Source organism: Mustela erminea, chromosome 12 (assembly GCF_009829155.1).
Source record: "Mustela erminea isolate mMusErm1 chromosome 12, mMusErm1.Pri, whole genome shotgun sequence".
Taxonomy (NCBI): Eukaryota; Metazoa; Chordata; class Mammalia; order Carnivora; family Mustelidae; genus Mustela; species Mustela erminea.
This window is the reverse complement of record NC_045625.1, coordinates 32,276,835-32,291,548: the sequence shown is the minus strand read 5'-3', so window position 1 is coordinate 32,291,548 and position 14,714 is coordinate 32,276,835. Positions and strand designations below refer to the sequence as shown.

The following is a 14,714-nucleotide window of genomic DNA, read 5'->3' as shown; positions in this document are numbered from 1 at the left end:
ATCCACCCTTCCTAAAAACCCCTCACTGCAGGCATTCTCTACCCACTGGTTTATTGCACTTTTCACTACCTGTCTCTCTCCTACTTATTGTTTTATTTGCATATTGTCTGTTGTTCTAGTCCTCCCCCCCCTCCCCAGCCCCCACAACTAGAATTAAGCTCCATGGGGTCAGGATGTTTTCTATCTTGATCACTGAGGTATCACCAGAACCTGCAGCAGTACCTACAGAGACCCTTCCCAACCCTCAATTTCTCCATCTGAAAAATGAGGAGGTGGGATCACGTGATCTGGAAGTTTCCTCTTGGCAACATAGGTAGGAGCCTGGAACGGTGATAAGGACAGAGGATTTGGAAGCAGGCAGGCCTGCCCTCCAGCTCTGGCTCTGCGGTTTGCTAACTGTGACCTTGGGCAAGGTCCTCTCTCCTTCACGTCTCTGCGTCCTCCCTTGCTGGGTGCCCATTAGGATTCAGTGACATGAAGCCTGTAGAGTGTCCAGCCCAATGTCCCGGACATGCTGGTGTTCTACCAATGCCACCCACTGTTACTAACAGTAAAGGTGGCTTACTGGACCTTTACGCAGCTGGAGCAGCTGCTAACCTAGGATGCCCCAAGGAGCCAAGGTGGCGCTGACATCTGTGCTGACAGAGGCCAACGGTCTGCCAGTGCAAGCATGCTCTGCTTTACTCCCATAACCAGTCTCCAATCATTGGACCTTTAGGCTGTTTTGAATTTGTTCCAATTATAGGACTACAAAAAGCATCCTTGGATCTAAATTTTCTGAACACATACTCGTACTTATTTTTTCAGAATAAATTCCCAGAAGTATAATTGCTGAGGCAAAGAGTAGAACAAACTTAAACATGATCCATCCATATTTGGGCCAAGACATTCTCCCCAAATACGAGAAATTAAAATCTCCTGGGTATGAAAGTACCCATTTTCCTGCACCCTTGACAATTATAATAATTACAAAGTTAAGAATCGTCTGTTTGTTAAATTAAGGGGAAAAAGTTCCTCCCCCTTTTAATTTGCATCTCTCTAATGATTAAAGTGAGCTCCTTTCCAATACTGATAGGCAATTTTTATTTCTTGGGTGCTTCTCTTCTTCCTTCCAAATTGCTATGGTGAGAATCATACCTTTTAATGTTTTGTTTAAATGCATTCTTATTGTTTTTCTATCTTTTACTATTTGACTATATTTTCTTTGATTTTTAAATATGATTTGGGTCTATTTCTGGTTATTAATTTCACTATTGGCTATGTTAAAAGTATTACAAATTACTTGAATTTGTTTTTCTCTATTTGCTTTAAGTATACAAGTTCTGAGGCCCCTTGGACTTCTTCTCTCTTGGATTTTGCTCCTGTGAGCTTTCTCTGATGTATACAAAAGCATTGAGGGCTGCTGGTGTCTGTATTTGAGTCCTGTTTGTTCGACCTAATAATTATATTCCATGATGTTTCCAGACCTCTTCCCTACCCAGAACACTGCCACTGGGTCATCCTTTCTATTACCCTTTTAAAGTCAGGGGGCCAGACCTGAGGCAAACTCTCAGTGCAGTCTCACCAAGGGATAAATGAGTATAATTTTTTAACTTCCTTAATGTCGTTTACTGGGGTCATTTTTTGTGGAGACAGTAGGGGGAACAAAGTCATATCATTTCTTTAGTATGACCTTGGAGCAAACACAAGCCTCTGTGTATACTTCTTACACGTGTACTTGTAAATCCACATCTTTCTAGCTCATAACACTGTTCTTCATCCAGTGGGTGAGGGGCAGGAGGTAGGGGGAGCACAATGGAAATATGGCGTTGACCTCATTTCTGTGGGAAGAGTCCTTGGAAAGGGACAGGTGTAGCTAAGCCCGGAAAGGTGACCTCATTCTCACTGTCTTAGCAAGCTCTGAGTTGAAGTCATTGCTACCACATTATATCCCAGGCCATTCATCACTTCCCAGGTGATGCCAGCACCAATCTCCCTTGGGCAAAACAATGACAGCAGGAAGAAACACTCTCACAATTGTCTGAGAAAAAGTGGTAGTTGTTCTTCGAGCGGGCGTCCGATAATTCGGGGCAGAAGAATTTCTTCCATTGTACAGCTGACACGGAAGGCTGATTAATTACTCATTCTCTGAGGTCAGGTTTATCATGAGATGCTAAAAGTTTCTGAGAAAATAACTTTATATAGATAGTCCCAATTACTGACAGGTTGTGCTCCAGCATATTTTTGAAAGGCAGTTGTTGGAACTTGGAACATATTTTTCCACAGAAACTATGTTATAAATAGTGGTTAGGCTCCCAGGCTAGCCCACACAAGCTTGCTAACCCACAATGTGACTAAACCTTATGGGTCTGTCATTCCAACAGAACCAAGCAGAGTCCTGCTTTCAGAGAGAGGGGCCTCATGGACAGAAGACAGCAGAAGGTGAAGAACCCACCCCCTTCCACATCTCCAGCTGCCATCCCCAGACTGGCAAAACTGGCAGAGTTTCTCTCTAGCATCCCCTGTGGGATTTCGGGATTACAGAGTCTTTTTTGGGAGGTACACTTGGGGGGGGGGCTTATTTAGTCTCTTTGTTCCTATACCCCAGTTTGTAGATCACCCGGGGCCTTTGTTAAATGCAGACGCCACAGCCTTCCATTTTGTTTCAGTATGTCCATGGGATAATTTCAGAATCTGTATTTCTATCAAGCTTCCAAGATCTCAAGAATATATAAATTGGTTATCACTGATTGAGTCCCTCCTACAATCTGAATAATGGGTCTTCTCAATAGCAACTTCCAGATGTTTGCTGAGCTCCATCTTAGACTCCTCCAGTGTTGAGACGCTCAGTCTCTCTTCAGAAGACCTTTTGTTTAGGAGTGCTCGCCATCTATGAGATTCGTGTTCTGGATTCAGCACCTGCAGCACCTCCCTATGACCTATATTCTGCAAGCAGTGTCTCCTTGTGGAGCTTTGGTAAGAACATCTTTTCCCTCTTATGTACAACAGCTCCTCAAAGAGCTGAAGGCAGTGGCATGCTACCTTCTCCCCAGGGTGCTATTTTCTACCTTCGAAGCAAAATCGTCTCAGTTCACACTTCCACTCTGACTGTGATGAAATGGCTTATATCAAACCAGAGCTCCCATGAAGGACATTCAGAAAAGCAGAATAAAACATAAAAATAGCTATTCAAAGGCATCATAGAGCAACCAGGACATCTAGGACTTGAGGAACAAGATGCTAGGAAGAAGAGAATGCTTTGGGAAGAGTCCACCAATCTTTGCTGCTTCCCCTGGAGGCATGTGGTGTTTTGTAGGGAGGAAAGCTAATTGCAGGAAAACAAAGCATTGGGTCAGAGTTTCCAGCAGTCCCACAGGGAGGGGAAGACAAAAAAAAAAAACGATAGTTCAGGGTTATCAGGATAGCAATGCTTGTAGGACCAACGTGTTAGGAGGAAAATGAAACACAGAAAAGTGAGCCCAGTATTCAGACTGGCCTTTGACTTGAAATATTTCGTGATAGCTAAGCTGCATAAAGCAAGAGGCTGAAAAGCAAAGAAAAAGCTGAGGGGTTTAGAAATGAAGAACTGTTTGGAGTCTCATAGTATTAGGGAAGACAAAAGTTGAACTCCAGGGCCAGTAGACACCCCAGGATTTCAGCTGATAACAATGAAGAACAAATACTAGGAATAAGAGCAAGCCAAAATAGACCAGGTCTATAAAAACCAAGACCAAGCCTGAAATCATCTCACTTTTTGATTGGATTAGGTGATCTTCCCCTAGTCTAGCTACCTTCTTAAAGAGAAATAAACACCATCTGTAGTCTCTATATTTTTTTTCATCTCCAACTATATTAATAAAATGTTATAAGTACACCAGGAAATAGGACCAAATAATAAAAAGAGAGAAAGAAGGCAGACAGGCAGGCAGGCAGGCAAAAAGTGAGGAAGGGAATAAGGAAGGAAAGAATAAAGGAAAGGAGATAAATAGATGATAGAAACAGACCCACAGATGATCCAAATCTTGAAGTTATTGGACATGACTTTAAAAGAGGAACATTTATGTGTTCAAGAAAAGAGATGAAAGATACAGAATATAAACAAAGAACTGGAAGCTATGAAAGAAAAAAAAGGGAATAAAATGAAGAATCTAAAAATGAAAAATACAACAACTGAAATTAATTCAATAGATGAATGAAGTAGCATATTAAACATAGCAGAAAGGAGGTTAGTGAACTAGAAGAAAGGGTAGTAGCGGTAAACAGTAATAAATACTCAGACTATAACACAGACAGGAACAAAGGGTAGAAAATAAGAATGGAACATAAGATATGTGGAATGTGTTGAAAATGTCTGGTGTATGTGTAATTGTTGTCTTAGAATGTGAGGAAAGCGGGGCGTCTGGGTAGCTCAGTGGATTAGGCCTCTGCCTTCAGCTCAGGTCATGATCTCAGGGTCCTGAGATGGAGCCCCGCATCGGGCTCTCTGCTCAGCAGAGAGTCTGCTTCCACCTCTCTCTGCCTGGCTCTCTGCCTACTCGTGATCTCTCTCTCTGTCAAATAAATAAATAAAAATCTTAAAAAAAAAAAGAATGTGAGGAAAGAGAATAGGCAGAAACAATATTTAAAGGAATAGTATGCTAGAATCTCTCCAAACATGTATCAATGCACAAATTCATGAAGTCATATGAACTCTGTGAACTACAATCAAGATAATCCCAAAGAATACCTCATTTCAGTACAACATAGTAAAACTGCTGAAGACCAAAACAAAGACAAGATCTTAAAAACAGTTGGAGAAAAGAAGATGCATTACTTTCAAAAGAGCAATAATAAGTCAAGCAGTTGACTTAACAGAAACCATAGAAACCAGAAGACAAATAATGGACTAGCTAGAATTCTATATCCCAAAATTAAAGGTGAAAGAGAGAAAATTTCAGACAACCAGAAACTGAGAGAATTTGTCTCTAGCCAACCTGCAGTAAAAGAAAGACTAAGAAGAGTTCTTCAGGCAGAATGAAAGTGGTCATAAATAGAACAGAAATGCAGGGAGGAATGAGAAGTAATAGAAAGTGTAAATACGTGAGTAGATCTAAATGAAAAATGACATCAGGGCCAGGAACACCCAGGAAAGTCTTAAAGAAGAAGAACAAAGTTGTAAGATTACATGACTAAGTATCAGGTCTTATAATAAAGTTTTAGTTACTAAGACAGTTGTACTGGCTAATGGATTTGGAAATGAACCAATGGAAGAGAATGGAAAGTTCAGAAACAGATCCACATGGTCTATAATCATTCATTTATGACAAAGTTGGCACTATAGCATGGTGGGGGGTGGTGCTGGGAGGATGATGGATTTTTAAATAAATGATCCTGAATCAACTGGTTATCCATATGGGCAGAAAATGAGTCTTGATCTTACCTCACACCATACATAAAATCAATTTCATGTAGATTTTATATCTAAATGTGAAAGGGAAAAAATACTAAAAGATAAGATAGGAAAGTATTTTCATGAGTGTGGGTGGGCAAAGATAGTTAAATAGAATGCAGATACACTAATCATAAAGAAGATGAATAATCTGGACTACATTAAAATTAAGAATTTCAGCTCACCAAAATACATCATTAAGCAAGTGAATGTGTAAGTTCAAGAATGGGAGAAGATATAAATAATACACACAACCACCCAAGGATTTGTATGCAGAATTTAAAAAGAACTACAAATCAATAAGAAACAGGCATAGAATCCAAGTAGAAGAATGGGCAAAAGACTTGAACAGGAAATTTGTAAAAGGGGGGTATCAAAATGGCCAGTAAAGATATGGAAAGATACTCAACTTCATTAGTCATCAGAGAAATGTAAATTAAAACTCAAATGAAATACCACTACACACCCACTAGATTGGCTAAAATTAAAAAGCCGACAGTACCAAATGTTGGTGAGCATGGGAACCAACTGGAGCTCTCAATCACGGCTGGTGGGTGTGTAAATTGGTACAACCACTTTAGAAATCTGTTTGGCAGGGTCTACTAAAGCTGAACATATGCATACCTTGTGACTCAGAAATTCTACCCCTACGTATGCACCCAATAGTAATTTGCACATATATTCACCAAAATACCTCAGATACCTAGAAATAAACCACAGTATGTGCAAGAATTCCATACAGAAAATTACAAAACATTTCTGAGAGAAATTAAAAATGACCTTGGTAAATGCAGGGATACACAAAACTCATGTTCATATATTACTAAGTCAATTTTTCCTCTATCAACCTACAAATTAAGTAAAATCCCAATAACAAGCCAGAGCAGATTTGTGTATACGTGTGTGTAAACTCACTCACTACTCCTTTCTCTAGCTCTGAGGCTGCTGGTCTAAAGAAGAAAGAGAACCACAATACATCAAGTATCTATTGTGTGTTTTGGCACTCAGCACACTACTTTTCTCTGCTTTACTTTATCTAATCCTTACAAATCTTATACAAGATATTATTACCACAATACTATAGATAAGAAATGATTTCAGAAAGACTTGCCCAACGTCATTGCATCACTATCACTATATCACCCAGTTCAGCTATAGAGAACAGAAAAAAAAATTATCAGTGACTTAGAGATCGTTTATTTTTCTCTCACAGTACAGCTGTCCATGTGTCAGCAGAGGACAGCTGCTATAGCAGCTCTATAGTGTAATCAGGGACCCAGCTCCTATCTGCGTGCAACACTGCCCTAGAATGAGGTTTCCTTTTCACAGTCACTTCTTGATCCAAGATGGCTGCTAGAACTCTAGCCATCCCATCTGTATTCCAGCCAACACAAAAAGGAGAAGGGAAAAGAAAGGCAAGCTCTCCTTTAACGGAGACTTCCAGAAGTCCAATATAACATTCCTATTTATATTCCTTGGCCAGACTTAGAATCCTGGCCATATCTAGCTACATGCGAAGCTGGGAACTGTCCTCTTTCAGCTCAGTGGCAACATACTTACTTAAAAACTAGAGTTGTGTTACTGAAGTCGACCGGGAGGCTATGGATATTGGTATGGACAACGAGCCATCTTTCAGAGTCTCCTAGCTGGGAAGTGGTGGGGCCCAAATTCAAATCTAACCAGTGCCCTTATTATTTATGACCCTCCACAGGCTACCTCACCCTTCCTCTGGAGCCCATGTTCTTCTGCTATGCCACCTGTTTCCCATCGAAGTAAATCCCTAGGGAAGCAAAGGGAACAGGAGCTTCATGGGAAAGGTGGGAGTGGCAGTGACATTGTGAAGGATGGCCTCAGGGAGAATGCCTATTTTTCTATGGCCCCTTCCTTTCCTCCTCTCCAGAGCCCAGAGCTTCCCAGAAGTCCCGCGTTCAGGAAGCTCACATGGCAGTGACAATGAGATGGGTGCAGCTTTTCCTGGCTCTTCACTGAGCATTCACTTGATTTGTATTTCCTCTGTTTCTGCCATATTGAATCAAAAGTCACGGTGGTTGCAGAAGCCTCTTGCCAGAAAACATTACAAAACTCTTCCAAAGAATGAGCCTGTGCATTTGATGGGGGATTGGGGCCACCGCTGATGTCCCCAGTGATTCCAGGGCTCTGTGAACATCTCCATCTGGTGTCTTGGTCCAGCTCTGTGCCTCAGCAGGAAAATGGGAAAAATGTCCAGGGAAGCTGAGCCATCACCAGAGAAACCTGGCCAGAGTTGTAAAGGCTCACAATGGAAACAAGCCTAATGGGACTTTGGAAAGGGAAAGCTGATGGTGGAAGTCACCCATGTCAAAGAGTTCCTATGGGGGACCAGACTGGTAATGGGGAATCTCAGTGAGAATGAACCAGATGGTAAGTGCCCAGAGGCTGTCCTTATGAGGTTCCAGAAGACTGAGCTCTGGGTGTGCTCAGGAAGTCCAAAGGTCTACATTTGTCTCATCATTGGAAATTCCAATAGGAAGAGACTGATAAGGATGCTCTGGAGGCCCGTGATCTTCTTATTCCTCCTACCAGAACTCTCCTGGGTGCCAATGAGAGAATCAGGGACGGCCTGACTGGCAACAAGTATATGGGAGGGAGAGCCTCAGAGAGCACATTCCAAGAGTGGCCACTGTTCTGCCTGATTCTGCAACCTTCTCTACCAGGAGTCACCTTTATCCCAGGGATTTCAAGGTTTAATGTGACGACCATGTCACACAATGCGCTGTGAGAACCCAGTACCATATTTACACAGAGCCAGAGAACTTAGCTACGAAAAGACCCCAGGAGTTACCTGGCCCATATCTCTCATTTTCAGTTGGGAAACTAAGGCTGGAGTGTGGGGGTGGGGGGATGACGAGGTGTTGGAGGCAGATTAATTGGTGGGAATGCCAGGATTTGTGCCAGACCTCTTGATCGCCAGACCCACGCTTTTCTGTTATGCCACCTACCAGTACCACTACCACTAGTGGCCCGCTGAGACAGAAAGGGCTGATTTGGGTGCACTCCTTTCTAAGCCTGTCACAAGTGTTGGGCGGAGAGCATGGTAGAGGGGAAGGGGCTCAGGGTAGGGAATGAGCAGTCCTGGCCTCAGGTCCTGGGGTTGTCCCTCACTTGCCGGCTGACTGTATCAGTGTCTTGGGGCTGCCACAGCAAATTTCTACAAACAGGATGGCTTGAAACAACATTTGTTTATTCTCTCCCAGGACTGGAGGCCAGGAGTACAAAACCCAGGTGTTGGCAGGGTTGGTTCCCTCTGGAGGCTCTGAGGGAGGATCTAGACCATGCTTCTCTCCCAGCTCCTGGTGGCTGCCGGCTATCCTTGGTGTTTTTTCTTGTGGAAGAACCACTCTGGTTTCTGCCAGTGCCGTCACATGACCACCTCAGTGTGGGAAACCTCCCTCTGCCTTTCTCTTACAAGGACCCTCGCCATCGCATGTAGGGTTTCCCCGGATAGTCTAGGACGATCTCAAGATCCCTAAATTAATTACATCTGCAAAGATGCTTTTTCCAAATGTGGTCATGTTCACGCATTCCAAGGATTAGGACATCTTTTTAGGGGCCACTATTCAAACCACTACAAGGATCTTGGGTATGTCCCTTTCCATTTCTGCTGCTTAGTTTCCTTAATGAGGATGGCAAAAACTCACCGTCTTGCTTCTACAAGTGTCTGTTTAACTTCATGGGCACCGATGGACCCCAAAATGTAAGCCTCAGCTCAGCAGCCTGCATCCCCAGCAGTCATGTATAACAGAAGTTCAAATTCAAGAACCATTTCCCACCTCTCTAGACTTTCCTTTGACCATAGACTCTTAGAGATGAATGGGGGAATTTGGCTGTGGTCAGACCACAAATAAGAATGCTTTATTCAACCACAGGCCCCACGACCCAGGGAGAGAGCAGCCACAAGAGCAAGCACAGAGGATGGGCCGTGTGTGAACCGAGCTTGACACACACACAATGTGTTCAGGGCCAGGACCAGAGGGAGGCGAGCAAGGGGTGGAAATGAAGAGGGAGCCAAATACCTCAGTAATCAAGCAAAAGACACTTGAAGGCAGTATTTTTAAAAAATCAAAATGAATACAAAATCTGTGAACAAAACATCAACATTTTAAATTAAGACAAGATTCAGTCTTGCAATTGTGTGACTTAAATCACTTAGCTCTCCCTAATCCCAGTCCTGGGAACCTTACCTTTGTTTAAAATGATGTTTTGTTCATCATAGATTTTTTTTTTTTTTTTGGCGTGTGTTAATTTTGAATTTTAAAAAATACTGCATTATAATACTTTAAATCTTGATTACTGAGGTTTTTAGCATCGCCTCAAATTTTGCCATTAGGCTCTGCACTAGGCATGTGAATTACAAATAGAGGGACTGGGGCTGTTTAGTTTTGACAAGGGACATCTCCAGGGATATGGTCGCCATCCATATCCCCATGTGGGCCCTGAGGGACAAGTGGGGGAAATTCAGGGAGAGGTAGAGAGTCTTCTGCTTCTAGATGGGTCTGAGAATCTGATGGGAGGTTGGTCGAGATAACCCATAGGAGAGCCCTAAAACTCTCTGATTTCAAGAGGCAGATGCCCTAGATTTTCCCGCATAACTTCAATCAGCTTGTAACCTCAGGATAATGTAAGAAATGCTGTCTCTTGCTTCAAACACCTCAGAGACGGGGACTGGGTGTCCTGGAATTTTGGAAGCTGCCCCACGCAGGGCCCTGGCTCTGCTCTAATGGCACAGCTCCATTCTGGGAGGCCAGTGAGTGGGTCACATACACTGTGGGGTGAAGTGAACAGCCCAGGAATACCTACAAAGCATTCCATTCCCAGGCACAGAGTTATGGGGTATGAGGTCAGCTTCAGCACCAGTCCCAAATAAAAACCATTAGAATGAAAAAAATTAAGATGAAAGTCGGTGACCTGGGAGATGTTGTTATAAAGTCAGAGCACTTCCTCTAACAGATACTGTAAAAAAAAAAAAAAAACCGTCTTCCCAAAACGCATTTCTGTGTACGGCTCGCATCCGTGCATGGCTCACCCACCCAGTAACATCCATGCTCCTTAGAACAACATTCAGGGGCTTTCTCTGGAATCTTTGACCATTACGCCCCTCAGCTTTACAGAGCTTGCATGTAATCATTTCTGTCTTTGGTCTCCTAAAGTCCTCAGTTCAGTTATGCTGTCTGCTTACATGGAATGTTTTTCTCTTAGTTTTTCTAATTTTCTTCAAATTTTATATTATTTTGAGATTGGAGTCCAGGCTGTCCCTGGACTCAAGTTTTTGCTAATAAATTACAAACTTTGACGCTCTTAAAAATAACACTGAAATAAAATGGGTTCTTTCCATACATTATTCAGCATCTCAGAAAACTTTCTACATGCTCATTGATTTTTGTGTGAAAATATTTCTTCCAACATTTTCTAGCTGGAGTGTTTTCCCAACATCCCTCAGGTGCCAGTGTGATCTAAAGAGTTGTTTACAAAATGTGTCCCCCTGATTGGCCATTTTTTTGGAGAAATCAATAAATCATTCTTACACAGAGCTGGCTCTGATTGAGATTAGCTAATGGGGAAAAATTATATAAAAATTTTATATAGCTTTGTCATGAAGTTTAAGTCCTTCAGTAGAACTGGGGTTGGGTGGAGAAAGGAACCATTTGAGCTCAGAGAAGACAGAAGAGAATTGTGTGCCCTGCTATCCTCGATTCTGGCTGGTGGTTAGAATGAAGAGACACCAGGGCTGCAGTCCCCCGATTCTTGATAACACACTGATAGGTAACAGTGTGCTTCTGAAATACTTTCACCCATGCCACAGGATGCCACCTGGCCATGTATGACACCTGGCCTCTTGCACTCTTCTGGTTAAGTTGGCGGGGCGGGGGAGGGGGGAACTGGGGTAGTAATGCCAATGGAAACATGTGCAGCCCCCTGTCCAAGGTCCTGCTCTCAGCAATGACAGCACTGAGGGGCCAGGCATCATGCCAGCCACACTGCACAATCTGCCATGAGAGGAGGGTATTTCTACCTCTATTGTACAGGTGAAGAATCCATGGCTTGGACAACTCAAGGTCAAGGTCGCACAGCTGCAAGTGGTAAAACTGGGGTTCAAGCCAGTCTGGCTGGTCTATATAGCACATGTTTCCTAGAAGACAGAGGGGAGTCTGTCCTCTCCTCTAAGCTGATGGGAGTATTGGAGAGCCAGAGAAAGGACATTCCAGGTCAGAGGTACATGGAGTGAAAGCCTGACAAAGTCTGAAACCCCGGTGTGTAGTGGGTGCTGTCAAAATCATGATTCCATCACTTAACTGGACATTGTGTTTAGTGCTTACAAAGCACCCTTATCTCATCTGATTCTCAAGTTCCTTAGAGGGGCATGCAATGGAGGTCTGGATATCCCCATTGAACAGGCTCAGAGAGGTCCAGTGATTTGCTCAAAGTCACACAGCAAAGGCCAGAAGAAGATATCGGCACTTTGTGCCAACATCATCAGACAGGGTGATCAAAACAGATAGGTAACACACTGTTACCTATCAGTGTGTTATCAAGAATCAGGGGACTGCAGCCCTGGTGTCTCTACCCTCCTAGGGGTTGAAGTGGGCAGGCCATGATACTGACCTTTCCTGAGATGGTCTTGATCTGCTTGGAGCTCAGGGGCTCAAAGTCTACGCCGATGTAGCCTTCCATAGCAGCAAGGAGATTCTTCCGGAGACAACGGGATGAGTTGGCTTCTGTGTGCACCTGCTCCCACCAGGAAGGCTCGTACCAGCCCGGAATGATCCACTGGTATTTGCTACCATACATGTTCTCCTCATATGCCTGCAACAAATGGGTTGACCATGAATGTACCAAGAGTTAAACATTTGTTCAAGGTTTTGTGCCCTATGAGACACAAGAAGGAGGCTCATGCCTCCTCTTAACAGAGGGTTTGTTAATTTTCCTATTATTTGCTTAGTAATCTCTCCTCATTATGCCCCAAGGTAGTTTATTGGAAACATATAGAATAAAATAATAAATAATGAATATAAATTGAAACACCAGGGCCTGACCAAGCCAGATAAGGACACTACAAGAAAGGAAAACTATGGACGGACATCTCTGATGAATAATAGTGGCAAAAATTCTCAACAACATATTGGCAAACTGAATTCAAGAACACATTGGAAAGGTTATACACTATGACCAACTGGCATTTATCCCTGGGATGCAAGGAGGGTTCAACATACACAAATGGATAAATGTAATACATCACATTAGTGGAATTAAAGATAAAAATCCCATGGTCATTGCAACAGATGCTCTCTGTGTACTGGGATGAATGTTGCACATTTTAAAACATGAACCTTAACGGGTCTTGCAGTTCATTCCTGGAAAGCCACAAACACACCGGGAAACAATTCACGCCACACCCATTTGTGCTCCTTGGCCTGTAACAGAGACAGCACAAAGGCAAGGAGGGTGTGGCAGGGAGCCTTCAAGATTGCTCTGGACTCTGGGAAGCTTTTGGTTACCCTCCACGTAGGTAGGCCCTGGGATGCTAAGCCAGGCTCTGCCCTAAGCAGGACGGGTCAGAGACCCTAATGGTATTTGTGCATTAGAGAAAAGTTACCATCAAGTCTAGACTGGAGGGGAGAGCTCCCCCCACCATTCCTACATCTGGGGGGGCAACTCTTCTAGAATTCTCTCAACACCGAAGAAAGCCCATCCTGCAGTGTGAAGTGTCTCATTGGGATAAATGAGAATTAAATGTTTATTTATTATTAAATGTGAGTAAAATGTTTATATTTCTTAACTTAAGGTCAGATACCACCTCCACACTCTCTGCTCATTGCTTCAGTGAAGCTGCTGGAGACTAAACTGAAATTATTTAATGTAAGAGCCCTTCAACTACTTCAAGGCAGTGATCGCATTGCCTTTTCTCTAGACTCCTCTGATGATATATAGGACTTTCACCTCCCCAGTTCTAGATAATATACTTCTCATAATGCAGCCTCAGATCATAGTCATTTTTCCAGCAGCTACATTTTAATGTACCCCATCACAATTATTGTAGAAAAGACATCCCTCATACCTCATTTACAGGGTAAAATCCCAGTTAAACAAAGGCAAGAAATCTCCTGATCTTCCCTCTAATAAATGGGGTTTAGACCAAAGACACTTTCTTTTGAAGACATCTGCCTGGGGGCTAGCTTTATGAACAAAAGGCTCATCCCAGTGATCCCAGGTCACTGGCAGAACCTTTGACACTTTACAACTCTCATACTTTATTAAAAGGGAGGAACTCACATATCTTGAGCCTCTATCATGTGCTTGGCCAGTTACACACATTATCTTATTTTACTCTCACAACAACCTGATGAGGTACGTATTATTTCTATCTTATAAATAAAGAAATTGAGGCTCACTTGAGATGGAGGCATTAGCTCAAACACATACAGCTAAGTCAGGGGGACAAGATTCAAAGTCTGTTTTTGGAGGGTCCCCTCTTTTCTTAGCAAAATGAATAAAACTTTTGGGGAGCTTTCTCAATCTTAAAAGTTAGAGGCAAGAAGAGACCTGCATTATTAGGAATGTATGTTAAGGAGGAGTCAATAGCTAGAGAACGAGGACAGGAGGCCTTCCAATCAGACACACAGGCAGATCTGTACCACTCTCTGCGCACGAGGACCTTGTGATAATTTAGAGACAGCCCAGAGCAGGAAGTCAGAAGCCTCCCAGGGATCTGCTCTGACAGCTCTTTGACCTGCTTTTGTCCCATTAGGAGCTGTTCCTTGAATTCTGGAATTTTCCAGAAAAGAGAAGCATAGTCTGTTCGAATCACAACAGATTTTGTTTAGAACGCTATTCAGTTTTGAAGAAGATAAACATTTTCCTACTGACCTTCTGGAACAAACGAAAAAGAAGGTTACAGTCAAGTAGGACCAGACTCTCTGGGTAACTCTGGCGCACAACTCCTTGGGTCTTGCTTTTCCCATCTAAAGCCTGTGGAAAGCAAAGCCTGTCTCCCTGGGTGGGTGTAAGACTTTAAGGAGATGACACGTGAGCCACGCCTGGCCAACACTACATCCAGGCACATTTTAGCAGCTCCTCTTCCTCCCTTCTCCTCTCTGTAAATAAATCACGGTTTTATTCTGAATACCAGTCACTGTTGTGGGCTGTGCACAGTAATGCTGGTGGGTCTGGGTGTCACTTTTTGCTGCCATCGCGTCCCTGTCTTCTCTAAATTTGCTTCTTTTGAAATGCTATGGCTCAGAAAGCAGGGCGCTTGGGTGGTTAAATATATGTG

At 43.0% G+C, this 14,714-nt stretch overlaps 1 protein-coding gene across 1 annotated transcript in view; it reads right to left on the bottom strand.

The window, feature by feature from the left end:
• GABBR2 (gamma-aminobutyric acid type B receptor subunit 2) overlaps positions 1-14,714 on the bottom strand; it is a 340,230-nt gene that overhangs the window by 134,902 nt on the left and 190,614 nt on the right. Inside the window, exon 6 of the mRNA XM_032308333.1 lies at positions 12,047-12,247. Within this exon, the coding sequence (XP_032164224.1) occupies positions 12,047-12,247 (201 nt within the window). The remainder of the gene's footprint in view (positions 1-12,046; positions 12,248-14,714) is intronic.